Source organism: Lepisosteus platostomus, chromosome 13, assembly GCF_059453375.1.
Source record: "Lepisosteus platostomus isolate fLepPlt1 chromosome 13, fLepPlt1.hap1, whole genome shotgun sequence".
Lineage (NCBI taxonomy): Eukaryota > Metazoa > Chordata > Actinopteri > Semionotiformes > Lepisosteidae > Lepisosteus > Lepisosteus platostomus.
The window spans coordinates 40,395,296-40,411,418 of NC_142623.1; the positions used below are offsets into that span (position 1 = coordinate 40,395,296).

At 39.9% G+C, this 16,123-nt stretch overlaps 3 protein-coding genes across 6 annotated transcripts in view; 2 read left to right on the top strand and 1 right to left on the bottom strand.

Moving 5' to 3' along the window:
• Positions 1-10: 10 nt before the first annotated feature.
• On the bottom strand, positions 11-3,155 carry higd2a (HIG1 hypoxia inducible domain family, member 2A). The gene is made up of 2 exons (XM_088604626.1): positions 2,936-3,155; positions 11-1,281 (listed from the first exon to the last, which is right to left on the bottom strand). Exons 1-2 carry the CDS (start codon positions 3,120-3,122, stop codon positions 1,115-1,117), a joined length of 354 nt encoding a protein of 117 aa, XP_088460752.1. The 5' UTR covers positions 3,123-3,155; the 3' UTR covers positions 11-1,114.
• A 1,374-nt stretch (positions 3,156-4,529) lies between these two features.
• Positions 4,530-9,728, top strand: LOC148650621 (lysophosphatidic acid receptor 6-like). Its single transcript, XM_088604627.1, has 2 exons — positions 4,530-4,661; positions 5,449-9,728. Exon 2 carries the CDS (start codon positions 5,456-5,458, stop codon positions 6,530-6,532), a length of 1,077 nt encoding a protein of 358 aa, XP_088460753.1. The 5' UTR covers positions 4,530-4,661; positions 5,449-5,455; the 3' UTR covers positions 6,533-9,728.
• Positions 9,729-14,646: 4,918 nt separating this feature from the next.
• The window catches only part of pdlim7 (PDZ and LIM domain 7), a 51,648-nt gene continuing 50,171 nt past the window's right edge, over positions 14,647-16,123 (top strand). For 2 of the 4 annotated variants that reach the window (XM_088604632.1, XM_088604637.1), the window contains exon 1: positions 14,820-14,954. In XM_088604632.1, coding sequence (XP_088460758.1) covers positions 14,925-14,954 — 30 coding nt within the window. In that variant the 5' untranslated portion in view covers positions 14,820-14,924. The other 2 variants (XM_088604635.1, XM_088604636.1) reach the window with 2 other exon arrangements.

Below are 16,123 nucleotides of genomic sequence, written 5' to 3' on the forward strand. Positions count from 1 at the left end.
GAAATGTACGTATATTCCACCAAAATTTTATTATTGTTGTAGAAATCTGAGTACAACATTATCATCCGTGTATTCACAAATTCCTGCCTACAGCACTATTTACAGCTGTCTATGAACTGTAAATATAGAACAGACTGAGCATTACAGGCAGTACATACACCATATCTTATACACTGAGGTATGTGTGATACAAAAGTTCCTAGAAGTTCCCTTCAGTGCTTTGTCAGATTAATATTTGTTGCTGTTCACACATGTGATTTAGGTTTATAGTTGCTGGGAAATAACCTATGGTAAATGTTAAGGCAAGGGAACACAGAAGAAAAAATAAATAGTGAATGAAGTGTCTGGTAGAAAAATGGCATCCAGAATGGTATGGAGAACATTCAGTGAAATAACCCCAAAATGCATTTTTATGGGTGTAGAAATATTTTACAAATAATCTTAACATTTGTGACTTAGATGTAACTTTCAAAACTAACTTCCCAGGCACAATACAAAAACATATAGAAATTGACTTGGGTAGTTACAAACCCGACTATGCTTTTCAGGAGGGCTTAAGTTACTTGAATAATGCAATCTGTATATCTACCTGCTGCAGCAGTTTATATTAAACCTTAACCCACATAGTAATAGCGTGTTCAATTACATGCACATGATCACTAAATTAATTCCACACCCACATTTTCCCCACAAATGTCTTCAATCTCAAGTATTTTTATAGATAAATGACTTGAAACTTACTATATTTAAATAATGCTTCTTTTCCCTTTCATTTTCAAAATACTCAACATTTTGTTGGACTGAAATCTTATTGTATGTAGATACTGCGGGAGCAACGCAGAAACCGGAGCCCCAATCATTATGGCAAAATATGGCGCTAAAAAGTCATGCCGCTTTTTCATATGGCGCTTTTCAGATAGTGATACGAATGTTGGGCTTTTGTGAAATGAAGATTGACACAGCACTCAGTTGAGATGCTACATTCAACCAAGCCAAAACCAAAATATCGTGTTAGATTGTTCCCCGTCAGGAGTTGTTCTCTGAAGTGGGAAATGCCAGCCAGAAAACTGTAACCACACCCTCCTCTTCCTCTGCTCTGTCAGCACCCCTCTGCTCACTTCCTGGACTTCAGCGCGGTGGCTGCCACGCCCACCAGGATCGCGACCACGGTGAATCCCTGGGCGAATATCCGCGCCCGCATCAGCAGCTGGGACTGGCGGGTCTTGCCACGCTTGAAGGCAATGAGTCCATAAGTGAGGGCTCCAGCCGTGCCCAGACAGCCTGACCAGAAAGAAAACAAGGGGGTCTTAACGGCACATCGTTCAAAAACCGGGAACACGAAGCGTTTCTTTACCCAAGGGCTTGTGAGAACGTGGCACAAGCTAGCCGGCCACGTTGCTGAAAATGACACTCTGGCCTCTTTCAAGAAATAACTGGACCCTTGGATCAATTCGCTGCTAGCTACCCGACAGGCTGGATGGGCCTAATGTCCTCTCAGTTGTAACTGCGCATGTTCAAATCAGACACTAGGATAAAAAGTCCCCGTGGAGCAGGCAGCAGGTCACCTCCTGGGAGAGCCCGGAGGGAGCAAAGGGCAACAGTCACCAGGAAGATGTGAAACGAGGCCTGCTCACCTTCCTCTGCCAGTGGCCACAGACTTGCAGGAGCCTTCATGCTCTCCTGCTCGACGTCGGCACACTGAAAACCTCCGTTTATTATTACAATTCATTCATAACCCTGCAAAATCAAAACTCACCCTTGATCTTTCTCTTCCATTATATTACCTGAAAGTGGCAACTTCCTGTATACAGAAGGTGCTTATTAGTTATCTGGAGACATTGATAATGATGTATATAAACACAGTTAATCCCTTATTAAATGTAAACATGGCATAGTCTGCAAGTTATTGGAGCACAATTATGAGGTACTTATTCTCCACTGATACAAGGCTAATAAGCATAGCTTTGGATATTTGACTGCCTTCTTTATTTCATTTTATTCTGTGATAAAAATTACCAGTCTTGCTTGCTTCAGGAAATAACCCTTGACGAAGCGGTTTACTACCTCAAATCCTCTCTGCTAATACCCTGCTTTTACATCAAGGTGACGAGAACAGCTTGGTGAATGACAAGCCAGGACATTTTCACACGTCTGCACCCAGAATGACTTAGCAGTTTTACCTCAGTGAGATGTAGCCTGCAGCTCTCAACTGGCAGCCCACTGAAGCTAAGCAGGGTTGAGCCTGGTCAGTACCTGAGTGAGAGAGCTCCTGGGACGCTATGGTTTCTGCTGGAAGTGGTGTTAGTGGGACCAGCGGGGGACACCCACCCTGCGGTCTGTGTGGGTCCTAATGCCCCTGTCTTTCCGATGAGACGTTAAACCGAGGTCCTGACTCTCAGTAGTCATCCCTGGGCATTTCTCAATAAGAGTAGGGAGTTATCCCGGTGTCAGGGCCAAATTCCCCCCCCCTCAGCCTTTACCGTGGCCTCCAAATTGTCCCCATGTATGACAGGCTTGCACTTGCCCTGCGATGGACTGGCACCCCGTTCAGGGTGTACCCTGCTTTGCGCTCGTAGGCCCCCTGCTGCCCGCGACACCGTATGGTATAAAGCGGTTTGGTAGCAGACATGACCTCAGTGAGATATTCAATGTCTTTGAGATTGTTTTTTTTTTTCATTAAACAAAGCATAAGTAGTGAATGAGTAGTCTGTACCTACATAAAAAGCAACAATAGCAACATAATGCCCGCATGCTTTGCTTTACGCTCGTCAAAAACGTTCATGGAAAAAATGTAGGTTTCTTTTTTCTATAAAAGGAACAGGAACAACCCACAGCAACCACGGTTAAAATAATAGGTAATACTGTCAACTCTCTGCTAATACCCTGCTTTTACATAGTTGCAGTTGTATAACCGTAAGACATTTATGTAACTCACCTATGGGCACAAACGGGTTTTCCTTAGTTTTTCTGATAAACTTTGCTTTGAACCCTTCCTCTCTGGGCCTAGGAGCAGGAGCAAATCCTTCGATTACAGGGGGTTTAGTCAAGTCGAACCCCACAGATCCAGAATGAACTGTCTCAGAAACCTGAGTTTGCCCTACAGGCGTTGTGGCAGCAGCCATGTTTGCTTTCCGGAAGAAGCCCGGTCACGTCACGGCGTGAGCGCACGCAAAGCGAATTTCGCGATTGGTCAGCCTGCGACAGTGGGCGTGGTTTACACAAAGAGGAGTGTTTGTTTAATTCTCGTAAATGATTGGTCACGCTAAAGAAATGGGCGGGGTAGGTGTGTTTTTTTTTGTTCCCTGTGGCTGAGTTTCAGTCTCCTATAATTTCATGATATTGTAGTTCGGGACAGCTGAGCTCTGAACTGCTCAGATGCCTGACAGAAGACACATGCTTCTGTAGGTCAATTTCGCAATCAATATATTTATTGATGAGACTTCATTGGATCATCCAAATGTTGATCGGTGACACTTAAAAGTTGTAAATTGCTTTCCTTTTTCAAAGTGTACGGCAAATTATTTAAATTGTATGCAGTTACACTCATCATAGTGTATGAATAATTGATATGCATAATACTATTTAAATACTAAATAAATACAGCTTTTTTAATTTAAAAAGTCATCAGTTGTTCGTCATTTATTTTTATGGATTTTCCGTACACTACCTTTGTATATATCTGAAAGTAGAAAGCGCGCACTTTTTTATTTTTTTTGATTTATTTTAATGAATTTTTAATTTGCCCGTCTACACTAAAATCAACGGTCTCCCTCTGCTTTAACAGACTTGTAAACCACCCAGATCAATCAGTCAGACACACTGCACGGGACATCCACACTCCGGAGTGGTGTGGGAGGTCGGGGTCTTTAGACACCAGGCTTAAAACTGAGGCAATTTGTCAGAAGATAAGTGAAAAAGAAAATGCATTTCACTTTCCAGCTTTCTCAACAGAAAATCAATTTAGCTTTGTGAAGTATTAGAGTTCTCGATCCAGATGCCAAAAGAGATTTCACTGGTGACCAGAATGCAGCTCATAATTTTTTTTAAAAAAAACGACTCTTGATTTGTATATAATTGAATGTATAAATACATGGGATCATAATTTCCAACCAGCACACACGGAAAACAGCGAAGCATTTCACACAGTTGGAGAAACTGGAGGTCTCCTGAAGGTGTTAGGTGCAAACGGTAGAAACAGTATTGTCGAACAGAACATCTGCTAAATCTTACTGCCCAAGGATTGAAGTGAGTGACCACTCCTCTCTCTGGCAGTTTGCAAAATGCTCTCACCACGGTCATTCTCATAAAAGAATTTCTGAATTCTTAGCAAAATAATATTATCCACTGCTTTTATTATATTAAATGCTTATTGTGTTTTGTCTGTGACAAACATAATTAGACTGTAAATCCCTTTTTTATGTCCATTAATGGCCATCTTGCGTCAAGAAGGAGTTAACTTCTTCAGATGAATCATAACAGTACTTAGTTTAAGATTTTGAGGATGAGATTTTCCGCAACTCGTGACATTTCTTTTACAATATTACATACATCGTGCCTGGTCTGTACTTCTGCAAAGAATCGCTGACTCTGGTGCGCTTTCATATAAACGAACATTTTCCAAGCTTACTGATAAGTAGAAATACTTCTGACAGAAAATAAATGTAAGTATTTTATTTATTAAATAACTTTTTTTCACCTGATGTACTTCACAATCCCGCAAGTACACATTTGCTACTTGAGTTGACAAGGAAGGCATGACTAGTGATTTTTCAAAAGCAGTTGGCAGATTGTAACTGATAATTGAATGCACAGTGGGATGCTATAACTCACAGAGCTCAGAAAAATATCTGTCTGCTGAACAAGGCTAATCTATTAATTTAAGAGTTTTCGAAATTCATTGAAGACGTGCTGTGGGAATTCTTAAAGATTCAACATTAATTTAATAGGTTTTAATGAAATGTAGGCATTATAGCACTGATAGCTGTTCAATTTTATGAAAGAATATTTAGGTCAGGAAAATTAAGTAGATTTGTACATGTTATAAAGGTTTTAAGTACACTGAGATCATTCCAAATAAATAAATAACATTCATAATTGTTAATAGGCAGACACATAGCTAAAGGCTTTTAAGAATGGGCAAATTACAGTGTACCAATAAATATAACACTTAAATATGACATTTTCTATATGAGGAATAAAGACTTTTGCCTCAAAAATTATTATTAAATAACTAAATATTGTGTACACAACATAGACCTTTTTTTTGCTTTTTTTCACACACAGCTTCTTATATTCTACATATTTATGTGCATCCATACATATAATATAAACACAGGATTTCTGCATTAATCTATAAACACCCACACATCTTTTTGTAACATGATTCATTTTATAGCTCTAAAATTGCCAAATAAAATGACATTTTCAACACAACCTCTCTTTTCGCAGTTTCAGGATGACTACCCTCACACCGGATGCTTTGCAGGGAACATTTTATGCGATGTCAGCACCAGTGAGCGCAACTGAGAATGCTAAAGACAATGTATCGTCAAATTCTTCCGCTGGGGAGGAAGCAAGCTATCGATGTATTGACTCCACCAGCTTCCAGTTTGTCCTCCTCCCTCTTGTGTACACGCCAGTCTTCGTCTTGAGCTGCCTTGGAAATGGAACGGCCCTGTGGCATCTGTGCAGAACCTGGCAGAGGTCTTCTCAAGCCAAGGTTTTCATCGTCAACCTGATCATCCTCGACGTCTTGTTCACCTTGTGCCTGCCGCTCCAGATTTCTTACCACGCCCTTGGCAATATGTGGGTTTTTGGAGAGGTGATGTGTAAAATAACGAGTTGCCTCTTTTTCAGCAACATTTACGGCTGCACCCTGTTCCTCACCTGTGTTTGTGTGGACCGCTACGTAGCAGTGGTGCATCCCATCAAGTATCTCAGACTGCAGAGACCGTTGTACCGTGTTGTGGTGTCTTGCGTCATCTGGCTGATGTTTCTCTTTGTTGTCATGTTCATCTTCTCCAAACGCACCACCAATGTGCTTCCAGATGGCCGGATTGCGTGCATGGAAAACTTTTCCTCCAAGTCCTGGAGCAGCAGATTGGCCGCCATAAACATCATGTCTTCCATTGCGGGGTTCTTCCTTCCTTTCAGCGCCACATTGACCTGCTACGTCCTGATCGGGAAACGAATCATGGCCCTGACTCGAGGGAAGCAGAGCACGCTGCACTTAAAGAAAAAATCCCTCAGGACCATAATGGTGGTGATCGGGGTGCTCACCGTCAGCTTCCTTCCTTACCACATCATTCAGACTCTGCACACGTTGGCTCGGGTTCGAGTTCTGCCCAGCTCTTCCTTGCTTCGTTTCACCTGTGGCGCCCGTAAAGTAGTGATGGGTGTAGCCAGCCTCAACAGCTGCTTGGACCCTATAGTGTACTACTTAAGTGGAGAGGACATAAAGTTTGAATTGCCCTGCTTCTGTAAAGAGAACATCACAAACTCTACAGAAACCACATCCAATACCCAAAGATAATAAAGAGCTTCAAAGTTTAAACTATCCCACACTAAGCAAATAATTAACTAATTGAGACATTCCACACACTGTTACAAAAGCTGTGTACTGGTTGCTGTTCTCCGCTTTGTCCTCACTATTCAGTGAGTAGTAAGCTCTTAACAATCAGCCTTAGCCTGAAGTTGAAATCTTGCTTGGAAACAGTTATTAAAAAAGCTTGAGTGTCACGATCGAAATCCCTCCTCTTAAGGGCGCTCCGGTCCTTTCGTAATTGAGTTGATTTCATGCACCTGCCACCTGTTTAGTCCATATTTAAGCCTGGCGTTCCCGCTATTCCTGGCTCAGCACTGGGAGATGGACGCTCGGAAGCCTGCCTACCAGCAGTTCCAGGAAAGACCCGATGACATAGACTTCATCACAGCTTCCTGACCATCTGAGTCCGGGACTCGGAGCGCCTGGCCTCGTTACCCTGGTTTTATTCCCAGTCCCTGTTCCGGATCTTGTTTGGGGTTTTTTACTGTGTTTGTCTCGTCTTGGATGGATCCCCTTGGTTTTGGACCCTGGATTCCCCCTTTTGGACTGTCTGGATCCATTTGCCCTTGCCACGCCCCCCGAGCCCCGGATCACCGTCGTCACGCCCCCCTGTGTGTCTACCTGTCCTGAACCTCTACGTCTTTTCCCTGTCGTCCTTCTCCACTTACTTCCGGATTACACCGTCTGTATAGGGTCCTGAACTACGCTTTGCGGGAGCCTGGACCGGCCCCCGTTACGTTAAGGGCTTTCAGTCTTGTTGCTGCTCAAAGGTTTCACTTACTTAGTATCACAGACAGTTCTTATTTTTGAAAAAGGTAGCCTTGTGGATGCATGTAAATATTGTACTGTATTGTGCTTAACACGGTAAACAATCAATAATGTTTTTCTTTGTCATTTAGGGAATGTACTGGAATCGCATTTACAAAAAAACATCAAAATATAAAATCAAACAAGGATTTCCCAGTCCTCATGTGAGCACTGTTAGAAAATTCTTTTTGGATCAGTCGCAGAATAGATGTTAAACTTGTAATATAAAGGATGCATGTACAGGGATTAATTATTTCTTCAAAAACTAGGTGTGAAGGTTTACCTACTGTCAACAAAGCACATTAAAGATAAGAGACTTAGATGGGAACAGGTCAAAGTCCTGAAATCATTCAGATTTTTATATTTGTTCATTTTAATCAAAAGCGCACCGTTCTTTACTGTGTGGCAGAATCATATCTTACCAGTAATGAACTCAGTGAAGAAATATATTTGCAAGAATATAACTTAAAATTATGAGAGAAAGCATTCCCAGGTGGCTATTTTTTGGAGCAACATCCAAAATTATATGAATGGACTTGTATTTGTTATCGACCCAGTACAAATTTCTTGGTTTCAGAACGGTCCTCATTCAGGTCTGCTGCCTGAAAGGTAACTAACTGGACCTCAGCAGAAAAAAACGCTCCTTGTGGGACTGTGTGATAACAGTGTCATTCCCCCTGCGTCTGATCAACTCCCAGGAGCTGTTTACTTGGAAACAACAGCAAGCAAGCTGAGAAGAGCCTGCATGAAATTCTGTGTGCAGAAGCTGTTGGAAAAGGTACCCTTGAAGTTTTGACACTCAGGACTGACCGAAGAAACAAGTGAAATAAAAGTCTAAGCAGACCAATCAACTCATCAATTAGTACTGGAGATGAAAAACTAAGGTATAATGACAACCATCAGACAGTGTTCCTCCAGGACCAGGATTGACAGCTGCTGATCTAGGTTATTGCATTTTCCAGGGATTTACAAATCCTAGGATACAGCACAGCATGATCATGACATGTTAATACATTTACAAGAAAGTGTGTGTGTGTGGGGGGGGTGTATTCATTGTATATGGTATATGTATATTATAAAAAGGAAATGACACTATGATGTTATTATTTAGTTCCTCAGTAGAAATTGCTCAACAGGCAATTTCTTGTTGTGACAAGAAAGGGATGTAAGGAACAGCACTAGTTTCGCTGGGGAATTTCCTCATTTTACAACATTCAGTTTTCATATCATTGGCTATGATTCCTGCAATTTAAGAATTTCCCTAACAATAAATAATTTTGAACAATAATGAAATAACTCATCAGAAAAGTGCCAATTTTGGGTGTATGAACCATGTTGAGGTATTGCTGTACCACGAGTATGAAACTGTAAGATTCCTGTAAATGCAATATTAAATTCATTTTTGTTTAACGGTTATCGGCAATCTCAGCAAAACTGGCTAAGAGCTGCAGTTCAGTAGTTATTGTAAATCAGATTAACTCTCATTTATATGTACATTTATCTGGAATAAATAGGCTGTAAATGTTTTATTCCGTTTTTGAACAGTACTATATATAACATTACTTATATTTGTTCTTGTGCAAAGAAAAACTGATTTATTTCTTATTTGGTTGTCTACGATAAGCGTTTTAAAGAAAGGAAGAATTCGATGAGGATATTTAAGAGTTCTGAAATTGGTCTTTTCTAAACTTTACTCTATCTCCCTTCTCCCTTAACTTCTTCTTTGATATGAAGGATCACCTGCTTCTTTTGTATAAAGATGTTCATCCCATTTAAAGTTATAAATGTACTTCTATGTCATTTCCACTTGGTTCCTCTGGTTAATGATTTACTGTTTATTATAAAAGCATAGAATTGTTGTCATAAAAACATAAATGTCCAGAGATGTCACTGTTAATTTATGTACTGATGTACAAAACCTGTTTACATGCTTTATCAGAAAATTGTGTTTAGAGGATTTTGTTATCACAGCTCAGTACCCTTTTCTACTAAATCTCTAGATAAAGCCAAACATTTTATGCCTTCTTAAAATATGTGTAGACAAAATCAGCACAGATGTTCAATTCATGCGTGTCTCAAAACAGAAAAAAAGAATCCAGATTAAATCCTTGGTGACATTTTTGGTCAAGGATTGTATTCTGATTGTAACACACCAGTGAATTTAAAATATGGAAATCTGAGGCTGTGCTTTTAAGCAACATTTTAACCTTGGCTCATTGTTAAAGACTGCATTACACCACAGCTCATGACAACTTAATCCGCTTACAGTGGAAAGTTGCCAGTATCATTCAGTCATACAGGTCTGTGTTTCCTTATCACATTTCTTTCTCTTCATTGTGAAATAAAAAGGCACTGAAATTAAAGCAATTTACTGACAGCGGTGTAATATCTCAGTTTTTCAGATTTGCTTTATTGAAAGTTGCAAGGACAAAGACAAAGACAAATCAGAACATGGATTTTAGCAGCTAGCAAAAATCTGATAAAAAACATTGTTGCTAATATCAGTTGATCGAGAGCCATTTTTGGTCCATTTTTATGTTAATTTTTTGAATATTTGACAGCTGATTATGTGTGATGTGATTACATATTATAATATATGTTATAATATTTATCAACATTGATTGCTTTTGATTAACCTGAGACATATATGGATTCATAATTTATCACGCACGTAAGACTCCCATGAGATAAATCATTTGAAATGAGAAGCCAATTTGGTATTCTAGTGCCAGAAAAGTCTGGTGTTAGCGAATATGAATAGTTTATTGGCAATAATTGTGAGATTAATGAAACTCAACACTTACACTCTAAATATATTTAGGCCGGATGTGGCTTATCGCCAGGAAATATCAGGATTCTGAAGCACTTCCAAGAAAAGATGTGGAATTGAGTGGAGTTGATGTGCTTTGAATTCGTCTGGCTGGAAGTTTGGAATTAGATCAGATTAATGTTGAGTTTACACAATCAATGGAAGTCAATATGTTATTAGACTTTTAAACCTGTCTCTACATGAATAAACAATCAATGATCTCACCCTTTAATCACTTCGCTTTAATCATCGTTGTTAGTTATTAACATTTTCCGCTTTCTAATAGAGTCTATAAATATTAATCAAAATTACGAATACCGAAGGACTGCTGTTACTTGAAGCATTTTGGTTAATAACCCTGTGGTAGCACATTTCTGGCCTGTTAAAATCCCAAAGCATACGCCAACATGTTTTACATTACAGCCAGGATTACTGAGAGGCGCGTACTTGCCCAAGTTTCGTAAGAAAAAAAGTGTCTGCCCAATTTTTACTGAAATTTAAAATCATCGAGGCAGGAGCAACTGTAAACGAGCAAAAAGAGAAACGACATACACAACAGAGGGAGCTGTTTAGCAGGGTTGGACTGAAAGTCCTTCTGTTTCACTGGGACAACGGGGAAGAGCGCTTTTAGGAATGGTAAGACATTAAGTGTCTGGAGGTAATTCATTCATATAAGCGGGGTAGGTTTGGAAAAGTAGCTGGAACCTGCACCACGCAGAAATTCACGTTTCAACAAATTCAGAACATCGCCTCCTCTTTTAACTCGAATAACTGGAGGGGCTGGAGATTAATTTTGTATATTTTGTATCGAATACAGAAAGTAATATTCCAATACACGGAAATAATCTAGGGGTGACATTCTTTCAATCACCCGATGTTTTTAGTTCTGGCGATGGTAAAGTGATCTCCTCTTCTGCATTACTCCCGGTAGCCAGGAGATGGAGACAGCACAATACAAAATGTACAAAAAAATGAAGTTCCGCAAACTATTGATCTTGATTTTGTTACAGTCATATAGAGCCCAGAGCCTATGGGCGTTTTTGTACTGAATTAAGTTGTTCTGAAAATAGTCATGTACATAAATCTACATTAAATACTTTTCATTTCTTTCTTTTGACAAGTACATGAAGGCATACACGACACGTCTTATGTTTTGACCGCTGTTACAGAAATAAAATACCGTATCCTAAAGGTACCCGCTGAGCTATGAATAGGAAACAATAAGCAGATGTTCTAGATGTCTCTAGTCATGTCAAACAGCGAAGCCAAGGTTTGATTTGTCTATTGGCCATGATGAAACCGCTGAATTTTTGTCTCTATTGGTTTAACATGTTAGAATGGGTTTTATGTAAGATGCTAAAAATTCAACAACACTGCGTTTCAAATTGTGTGTGCATTTAGAATTCAGAAATAGTGAACGGCCTTAAGTTCAAATGTGCTCCCAGTTGAAATGATCGGTTTTCTTTTTGAACAGTTTACTGCCCTATACCTACAGGAACTAGCTTGGGGTGAAGATTGTTGAAAATAATTGAATACAACTTATACAAAATAAAGATGCCATTCGTTATAATCTTTTCAGAACACTGGGAACCCTCTCCGTTGCTGCACATTTTAATGTTTTGATTCTAAAAAAAGTAGAAAGTTGAACAATAGTTAATTTTTGTTGCACGGCAGCCGCTATAATCTAGAATGCAGTTCAGTTGCATAGGTTACTCGGAGCCCTGTTTATTTATAACCTATCATTCGCAGGTTAAGTCGCTTCTGTAAAGCGCATCAAGCTAACAGCTCTCTCGTCTACTCTCATCATCTCGATCGTGGGTGTGCAGGAGGGCATTGGGACCCTATAGTTAACCAGGGATGGAAGAATTGACTGCTCCCTACAGCTGGATCTGTTGGAGTGCCTTCTAAGGAGCTCGGAAATGTTCAGGTCTCTCACAGAGTGCTTTGGTCCCTAGACCTGAGCCTGGAGCACTTAGCTCTGTTGTTCACGACACTGTTGTTTTTTTTTATGCAGCATACCTCCACTGGGTCATAAAGAACAGTAATTGTCCATAACCAGGATTTGTACTTGCTTCCATGAAAGGCATCAAAGGATGTTACCATTTATCCCCAAAATTGACATAAAGGATGACGTCACAATTCTTGGAGAAAGCAACAGCACAGCAGCAATCATTTCAACCAGCGTTTAGATAGCAGCTGTGTGCAAAATTCAGCTGTGGCAGCATTTTCAGTTTCAGTGCAAAGGCAAAAGGCAGTGCGGAATCACACCTATGGCTAAATTTCCCAGAAGCCAATGAATCTACCAGTATGTGTTTGGATTGTGGGAGAAGACTGCAGCACCCAGAGGGGGAACATACAAACTCCACACAGATAGCACCCCAGGTCTGGAATTGAACACAGGACTCTAGTGTGAAAAGCCAGCAATAACAAACACTGTGCCACAATGCTGCCCTAAATATTAAGAATTATGCAAACAGTTGTCCTACAACACTACTTTTTTAGCATGGAATAACAATTGTTCCTTTGGACGCACCAAGTGGAGAACTATATAGTGTAGTGATTCCTGAGATTTTTTTTTTATTCTACATTGTTTGTCTTTTCTTGGCAGCCATGCTTAAATCTACATAAACATTTCCTTTTCAGAGAGCCGGCTTGTTCCATGCTTCAGGTTAGTGATAATTAGGTAGATTCATTCCTGCAGCTCTTTAGATCTGTGATCTCCTTATATGGGCACTTTCTAGCGCACAGAAAAAGAACTCCGCTAGACCTGTATTGAATAGTTTTCCTGTCTGGTAAAGCATTCTTCAGATCAAAGACCTGTGTTCAGCACATAAACAAAGATCAAGCAATACCTGGTTCAAAGAAACATTTCAAAATCTTGATTTTAAATAAGAAATCAGGGAATTCCAAAGTGTGACTTGATTTTTCTTGGGTTTTATTTTCTGCGGTTCGTTCGTTCGGAACCGATTCGTTCCAGATTTTAACATGTTTTTGGCCCAAGGAAGAATCTGATTGTTTCTGTTGCTTTTTCATTAGTGAAGCTGAAATGTGTTTGATGTTTTGTTGTAGCAAACAGCTCATTAATTTATTTTATATCAACGAGGCAGTGGTGTTAGTAAATACAGTACACTATAGATTGATTTGAACTCTGATAATATTAGGTATTTTAGTTGATGAACATGAGGAGGAAATAATCTGGCAAAAAATGGATGCTCAATTTTATTTTTTTAGGTACATTTTTTAAGAACAAAAAAACAGACTTCACTGGAGTTTAACTCAAGGCAGCAAAAGAAAAGAGCTGCATTTCACCCAAAGTAGTCTTCTGTTCACTGTCGGATAACTGACAAATGTTTGTTACCTGGCAGGGCTTTCTGGCAAGTGATGAGGAAAGCTGTATCTAAAAAAAGCACGCTTCGGATAAAATACATAAGCACCTTTAAAAGAAGTTACATAATGAACTGGTGGCAGAGGATAGTGATTAAGGTTGTGGATTCATACTGTAACTAGCTTCTCCCTGCGCACACTGGTATTGTATCACAAGAACATAACAAAGGAAAAGAAAGGCGGCCATTCAACCAGTCTAACTTGCTTGGCTGCTGGTTGGAGGATCACATCCAACTGCTTTGTGAAATAAGCCAGGGTCTTCGTTGGCTTCAGTGACATGAACTTTCCAATAATTCCTACCGGTGTCCTTATATTCAAATACTCCCCTCTTGCTTCTGAAGACGTCTGTTGGGTTGGCTTTGTCGTGGTCTTTGGGGGCTCAAAATTTGTGAATCACATTGTTCCTTCTTCTCTGTTCAAGACTAAGAAGATTCAGTTCCTTCAGCCTGTCAGGGAGGGACAGTTCCCTGAACCACAGGAATGTACGTGGTTGCTCTTTTCTGGACTGATTCCAGAGCACCGTATTGTCTTTTGTATTGCAGTGACTGAAGTACTGTGGTCAACGCTGCTCTTGCCAAACAGCAGTGGAGTTGAATTGGTTAGGGTGTCATGTTATTATACAGAAATGATGGAAGATTAAGACTAACAGTAATACATCATTTATTTATATAGCGCTTTTCCAAACCCCAGGATGCTGTACATAGTGATAAAGAAAAGCACAATAAAAAGTAAAAGAGAAAAATAAACAAGAGCATTCGGGTTCGTACAGAATAAACGTGGGACAACGTGGTTTGGGTTTGAAGACATTCAAAGAATTTTAAATTTACTGTAAATTGTTAATGTAAAAACGTTCTGTATTGTTAGCAAAAAACCCAAAACAAACATTTGCTAACACTACAGAAATCAACTGGGATCCCGAGAGCTAAAATAAAATGCCAACATGACATTTCAGCTGGGTTCAGTGACATCATAAAACCAACACTTTCAAGTCGATGATTAGCAGGGGGGGTCATGGGGGTCAGATTATACACCACTTTTATCCCGCAGCTGGGCTCGTCGAGCAAAACGATCTAGTGTAGGTGCTTAGTTGTAAAAACGAGCTGGCTGCAGGTCAGACGTGTGTGTTAAGCGGCGAGATGGGAGAGCGCAGCACCGCACAGCCCCATGCCAGCTTGTACCTGTAGATGGAGCGCGGAGAATTCGTGGCAGCGCTCCCAATGACGTCACCCGGGCTGTAGGTTTTTCCTTGTCTATAAAAGGAAACAGAAGGCAAGTTTACGGCTGCTCGTGGATACAGTTGGACTGGCTTACAAGGAAAACTTAGCACATAGTAATTAACTTTTTTTAAAGTGCAAAGATAAAAAAAAAAGATCGTTAACGATGTCCGCCAGCCAGAAAGGGGCTCCGGAGGTAACTGCCATATAACACGATTGCTTTTGCGAGTTACACAATATTTGTGTTCTGTACTCATAAAAAAACGTTTACATGGCTCTGGTAATATCTATACAAGGTTTTTTTAATGGAAGTTTTGTTTGGCGTTGGCGTTTGGAGGCGGAAAAGAGGGAGTGGTCCACTCTTTTCCTAATTCTTTTTGTAAATTGTTCTTTTAAATTTTATAGGGCAGGGTGCTCAGAGATTGAATCCTTCTGCACAGACGAGATGTGTTTTCATAAGGACGTTATCTGCGTTTTTTTTTGCGTTTAGACCTAAGTAATCAAACGCGATCTTTGCAAGTCTGAGCAACGCTGCGTGGATAATTTGGGTGGGTCGAGATTTGTGATCACGAAAGCTCCTTGAGAGTTTCCTTTTGTAAGCTGGCTGTGAATCCGTTCGTGTAAAGGCGAATCAAGTTCGTGCACTTAGCATTTGTGCTAAAAGTGCTAAAAGAGCAGATATTTCATGTTCGTCGATGTTAAGTTATGCTGCGTTTTTTTTAAGTTTGTGCACACATTGTCCCAAAATAAACGCACTGATATCATTTTGAATATTATTCAAATAGTTTTAATGTGACAAGAAAAGTGTCAATTTCTGATTGCATGCCAGCAATCAAACGTTATGTATTAATCGAGATCTCCTCTGTCGTTTCCAGAATTGCTTAGCTATTTGCTTGGGTCAGCATTTAACCTGAAATGATCAAACACTCGTCAGGTCAGCGATATTATTTGCTAATGTTTTTTTTGGGGGGGGCTGTAAGTGATGTGGTTTTGTTTAGTATCTATATTGCTGTGGTTAAGATGTATGAAAAGGAATAGATGGTACTGTATATAATTGTCACCCCCCTACCAAAAAAAGTGTGCATTAGTGTTTTTATGGTGACGTCGATCAAAAATAAAGATCTAAAGTCCTACAGATTCAATATATGAAACGTGACAACACTTTCATTGTTGTCCGAACCGAGCAATGTAAAACTTCACTAACGAACTTGGAATTGCGTTATCACCTTAGGACAGGGCAGGTGCTTTTTAGCGTTAGTGCCCTCTGAAAAGAGAATCTCTTTCTGGATTGTATAGATCAGCGTTATTTTGTGTAATGCTTCTTCTTGGGAAGATATTGCGAATTCTGTGAATGGCATTCTGTTC

What these genes read in the sequence shown, in the direction of transcription:
- higd2a (XM_088604626.1), bottom strand. Translation starts at nt 3,122, where the DNA reads ATGGCTGCTGCCACAACGCCTGTAGGGCAAACTCAGGTTTCTGAGACA. An exon ending in AAACCCGTTTGTGCCCATAG is followed by an intron (nt 1,282 to 2,935) that starts GTGAGTTACATA and finishes CTTTCTGGTCAG; the next exon opens with GCTGTCTGGGCACGGCTGGA.
- LOC148650621 (XM_088604627.1), top strand. Translation starts at nt 5,456, where the DNA reads ATGACTACCCTCACACCGGATGCTTTGCAGGGAACATTTTATGCGATG.